We start from the raw sequence: 5,885 nt of genomic DNA on the forward strand, positions 1-5,885 counted from the left end.
GAGTAAGCCTCAGTTCTCCACAATTAAATAAGAATAAAACCTACCTGGGGTGCCGGGGTGGTTCGGTCGGTTAGGTGTCCAACTCTTGAGTCCAGCTCAGGTCATGATCCTACAGTTCGCGAGTTCAACCCTGGCATCATGCTCCTCGCTGATGATGCAGAGCCTGCTTGGGATTCTCTCTCTCTCTCTCTCTCTCTCTCTCTGCCCTTCCCCTGCTCGCACTCTCTCTCTCTCAAAAAAAATTTTTTTTCTAAAATTCTTTAATAAAAAGAATAAAACATACCTAATTTACAGGGCTGTTGTAAGAATGCAAGTTAATATAAGTCAAGTTCATCACTCAATTATCATTATTATAATATAGCAGAGTGTCCTGTTTAATCTCTAACCAAAGCTTCGTTTACTTCTTTTAACAAATGGAGAGAAAGTATTGATTCAGGAGGCCTGGGATAGGGCTTGAATTCTCCATTTCTAACAAGCTCCTGGCCCACAGACCACATTTTGAGTAGCAGGTCGAGAGGGATGAAGACATTGAGGAAGAAGAATGTGTAGCTGATCACTACAGGTATTTTTATACTGGGAGCATTTGGAAATTCTGGAAACAGGCAGGATGTTGAAAGTCCAGGCTTTCATTTCAAGAAGAACCACTCATGGGGGAGAGAAACTAGAAAAAAAATGTTGGCAGAACTCATGGGAGATTTCCAGCACACAGCATTACTCTCTCAGGACATTTGTCAAAGCCTAGGGCTGCAAAGTGAGAGACTGAAAATCTAAGAAGGAAAGCCTCCAGAAAGCCAAGTGTTGCTTTCAGGAGTCTTGCAATATATAGTATAATTAAAATGTAACTTTAAATAAGGGGTTCTACTCACGCAATTCCAACGTGTCTGTTGGGGTGGAGAGGCCACACCACCAAGTGATGCTTGGACACCAGCTGGGTGTCCTACAATTCAACTCAGTTCTGACACTGTTCACATCCACATCAGATTCCACAGGTTATGTGCCCAGTCCCACAAGAGTGCCCCCCACCCCTACAGATGCCAATTGCAAGCCCAGGTTGTTACCTGTGCTTCTGACCACCCAGCTACAGATTGGAGGTTCCCATGACTGGTCTTCAGATGCCAGTCACAACAAGTGCAGGCTGTTATCTGTACTTCTGACTGATTAGCTATAATGCAGATGGTCCTAGGTTTTGGGCTTTAATTTGCTAGAGCAGTTCACAAAACTCAGGAAACCCAATTACTCACTGAATTATTAGTTTATTAAAAATAATTAAAAAAAGGGGCGCCTGGGTGGCTGTCGGTTGAGCGTCCGACTTCGGCTCAGGTCATGATCTCACAGTTTGTGGGTTCAAGCCCTGCATCGGGCTCTGTGCTGACAGCTCAGAGCCTAGAGCCTGCTTCGGATTCTGTGTCTCCCCCTCTCTTTGCCCCTCCCCGCTCATGCTCTGTCTCTCTCCGTCTCAAAAATAAATAGAAACATTTAAAAAAATTTTTTTAAAAAGAAAGAAAAAAGAAAAAAAACAATTACAATAATATACCGTAATAAAAAAAGAAAAAATAATAATTTAAAAGAAGATAAATCAACAGCCAGATGAAGAGAAACATAGGGCAATACCCAGAACAAAAGCACTTCTGTCCCCAGAAGTTTGGAGTTTGGGCCCAGCACCGTGACATGTGGAAGCGTTCTGGCTCCCCAAACTGGAAGCTTTCCAAACCCTATCCTTTGGGTTTTTTATCGGAGGCTTCATTACAGAGGCATGTTGATTAGATCATTAGCTGTTGGTGATTGATCCAACCTCCAGTCCCTTTCCCCTCCCTGGAAATCAGGGGGAGGGACTGAAAGTTCCATCCCTCTGCTCACTGTTGGTTCCCCTGGCAACCAGCCCACATTCTTAGGTGCTTTCCAAAAGTCACCTTATAGGGGCACCTGGGTGGCTCAGTCAGTTAAGCATCTGACTTTGGCTCAGGTCATGATCTCACTGTTCACGAGTTTGAGCCCTGCATGGGGCTCTGTGCTGACAGCTTAGAGCCTGGAGCCTGCTTCAGATTCTGTGTCTCTCTCCCTCTCTGCTCCTCCCCCATTCATTCTGTCTCTTTCAGGAAATTCCAAGGGTCTTGAAAGCTGTGAGCCACGAACCACGGATGAAGATCAAATTTATATGAGAAATATATTTTGGCCATCTGCATGACTGGCTATACGTAATCTTCTAAATCACAACAATAATGCAAAAAGAAGGAAGGAGTGAATGGAGCTAACGTGTTCTAATTATGCATTAAAACCAATAATTTGTATTAGACTTCTGCTATGGCTGCATAACAAACTGTCCAAAGAATTAGCAACTTAAAACAACCTTCACTGCATTATGCGTACAGATTCTGTGAGCCAGGAATCTGGAGCAGGCACAGTGGGAATGACTTGTTTCTGTTCATCTATGATGTCCGAAACCTCAGTCTGAAAGATTCAAAGGCCGAGGGACTGGAAGAATCTGGAAGTGCCTGATGGCTCAGAGACAAGCACTGTTGTCCAGAGCATCCTCACATGGCTTTTCTGTGTGGCTTGGCTTCTGCAAAGTACAGCAGCTTCGAGGGAGTAGGATTTACTACATGAAAGCTCAGCGCTGCAAGCATGAATGTTCCAAAGAAGAAGGCAGAAGCTGCGTCATCTTTTATTACCCAGCTTCAAAAGGGACACAGCATCTCTTCTGCCATACTCTTCAGCCAGAGCAGTAACATGCTCTCCTAGATCCAAGAGGCGGGAAATCAGACCCTGATTCCTAACAGAAGAATGGTGAGACCAGTTGTAGATTACACGTGTTTTCAGAGATATTGTTGCAGTAGCTTTGGAAAAAACAGCCTCCCACACTAGCCATCTGTTTGGGGTGATGAAATATTTGGAGTAGGCAGTGATAATGGTTGTGTAACAATGCGCGTGTAATTAATGCTACTGGGTTGTACATTTAAAATGGCTAAAATGGCAAATTTTATGTTACATATATTTTACCACCATAAAAAATTAGAGAGGGAGGAAGAGAAGGAGAGAAAGAAGGAAAGGAAAAAGAGACAGATAGCAGGAGACCCAGACCAGCCCAGGGCTGAAATAGGTAGGAGTTACGTGGGAAATTAGGCATGGCATTCCAGAGAGGAAAGCTGGATTCTGTGTCCATGCCCCTAGCTGTGCATATAATTTGTACCCTGCCCCCTCCAAGATTCCTCAATCTAGAAGCTTGTTAGAGGGTTTGTAGAGAGTTTGAAGGATAGTAGAAGGTTTGGCTGGACCCATGACGAAGTGTACTCACTAGAGTAAATGAGAGGTTAAGAATAAAACCAAAGGGGACGACTGGGTGGCTCAGTCAGTTAAGTGTCTGACTCTTGATTTTGGCTCAGGTCATGATCTCACCGTTCATGAGTTCAAGACTCGCATCAGGCTCAGCGCTGACAGTATGGAGCCTGCTTGGGATTCTCTTTCCCTCTCTCTTGCCTCTTCTCTCTCTTTCTCTCTCTCAGTAAACAAAGTTAAAAAAAAAAAAGAAGAAGAAGAAGAAGAAGAAGAAAACCAAAGGATCAACTTCCATTTTCAAACCTACAAACCCACAATTTCAACAAAAGGCTTATGGGACCAACCTTGGAAGACTAACTTACAATTCTAACAACATTACTGAGTTTCTCGGAACCAAGCTTCAGAGAATAGTGCCATTGAGCTGGGGAGCGAATGTCTTGGGTGGCAGAATCACCAGCATAGTCCCTGGAGAGGTGCGATGCCTGAATGATATTGTGTGGATGGATAATTGTATAACAAGGATGTGTAAGGGTTAAATTGTAGTGTAGGGCTAACGCTCAGCTTGAAAAATAACAACTTTGTTCTGACACTGAAGATCAAAAGATAACAGCCTTGCTTTTACTCTTGTAAATCATACTTCATACTCTTGTGAATCAGGCTTTACCAATGAAGGAAACAAAAGCTCAAAAAAAGAGCATCAGAGACAAGGTCAAGGAGGCCCACTGGTTGCAACTTAGCTGCAGAAAGTCTAAAATAATCACCTCATTTGATAACTGTTTCTGATTCATCTGGCAACTGTTTCTAACTCATCTGGGAACTGTTTCTCTGTTTTGTTCCCAGGTAATGATAAAACGATGTGATCGGCTTTAAAAACTCTGTACCCTGGCTGTTCGGAGCCACACTCTTATCAAGAGTGTTGGTCCGGATCGGTCAGCCTTGCCTCTCATTGTAATAAACTTTGTTGTGACTGTCACTGTTGCCTGTAGCATTCTGTTTCAGGAGTCCTGTGGATGCAACAGATGCAGTAATGCTACCAAACAATAGGTACATTGTCTGTTCAAAATGAGGGGCTAAACAGTTTCCAGTATTGCTAGCACATGCTCTTTTTTTTTTTTTTTTTTTTTTTTTTTTTTGAGATTTGATGTCTGATCTTATTTATTTGTTACTCTTAGAAAACCACATTTTTTTTTAATGTTTATTTATTTTTGAGAGAGAGAGGGAGACAGAGCATGAGCAAGGCAGGAGGGGGAGGGGGAGGCAGGCAGAAAGAGAAGGAGACACAGAATCCAAAGCAGGCTTCAGGCTCTGAGCTGTCAGTACAGAGCCTGACAGGGGACTTGAACTCGTGAACTGCGAGATCATGACCTGAGCCAAAGTCGGACACCCAACCAACTACGCCACCCAGGCATCCCAGAAAATCTTTTTTTTTATTTTGTTTTTTATATTTTGAGAGAGAGAGAGAGAGAGAGCTGGGGAGAGGGGGAGAGGGAGAGAAAGAATCCCAAGCAGACTCCACACTCAGCATGGAGCCCAAGTGGGCCTAGATGCCATGACTCTGGGATCATGACATGAGCCGAAATCAAGAGTCAGATGCTCAACCGACTGAGCCACCAAGGCGCCCAGAAAATCTCATTGTTGCCTGGACTCAGAGGTAGAAGCTCTCAGAAAGGGCAGCCTCTTCCTTATTTTTCTTAGAACTCTGTGTCTTCTGAGCAATACGCTGACATTTGCCTTGGAGGTTACGTGGAGTAACAAGACGCTGAATCTTGGGCGCCTTGGTTCTAGGTTTCTTACCTTCTTTGTTTAAGAGCCCCATCACAACACACTGGCGGACATCATCTTCTTTAAAGAGACTGAGAAGTTTGCGGATTCTCCTAGCTCTTTTGGGCCCCAGGCAACAAGGCACAGGAGCATCCGTGAGTCCAGGAATATCCTTCTCCCCATTTTTCACGATGACCAAGTTGAGAACACTGAGGTTGGCATCCACAGCGTAGCCCTGAACAGATCTGCACTTTCTTTCTCCAGTCCTCCTAGGTCTGTAGCAGGAATGTCCCTTACTCAGCAGCAGGCGGACACGGCCATGGGTCAAGACACCATGCTTCATGGGGAAGTCTTGTTTGTCATTGCCACCACAGCTGCGGACTACATAACACTTCCATTCCTCACCCGGAGCATCAGCATCGACTTCTGTGGCCGTACACTTCTCGTAAGAGGTATAAAGTTTCCGGTCATCATCCACGTCAATGAGTCTCTGGCAGCCAGCAGCTTGGAAGGACGTGTTCAGTTTCATCCTAAAGCTGCTTACCACCTCCAAGGCACTATGAAAAAGAGTTTTGTCATCACATGTTCTAAGCACTGATGGGGACATTAGATTTTATAGTTTTACCCAGAGAGTTGGATTCACCTGCTGCTAAATGGGACACGAGCAAGACAGAGGAGAAAATATAGAAATGGAATGTGTAGGGGCCCAGGGCAGGCTGCCCCAAGATGGGCCACTTTGGCATGAAGATGATTTCAAGCTGAGGGCAATTAAAGCCCTGTGGGCTCAATAAAAGTTTTGCCCCTCCCTTAACTACTTAGAAGAATTTAAATTGGGGATCTTTCTCAAAACA

At 44.3% G+C, this 5,885-nt stretch overlaps 1 protein-coding gene across 1 annotated transcript; it reads right to left on the reverse strand.

Moving 5' to 3' along the window:
* Positions 1 to 4,918: 4,918 nt before the first annotated feature.
* On the reverse strand, positions 4,919 to 5,885 carry LOC125911359 (40S ribosomal protein S6-like). Its single transcript, XM_049615239.1, has one exon. The coding sequence runs from the start codon at positions 5,639 to 5,641 to the stop codon at positions 4,919 to 4,921; it is 723 nt and encodes a 240-aa protein (XP_049471196.1). The 5' UTR covers positions 5,642 to 5,885.

Source organism: Panthera uncia (assembly GCF_023721935.1).
Source record: "Panthera uncia isolate 11264 chromosome C1 unlocalized genomic scaffold, Puncia_PCG_1.0 HiC_scaffold_3, whole genome shotgun sequence".
In the NCBI taxonomy this organism is placed as follows: domain Eukaryota; kingdom Metazoa; phylum Chordata; class Mammalia; order Carnivora; family Felidae; genus Panthera; species Panthera uncia.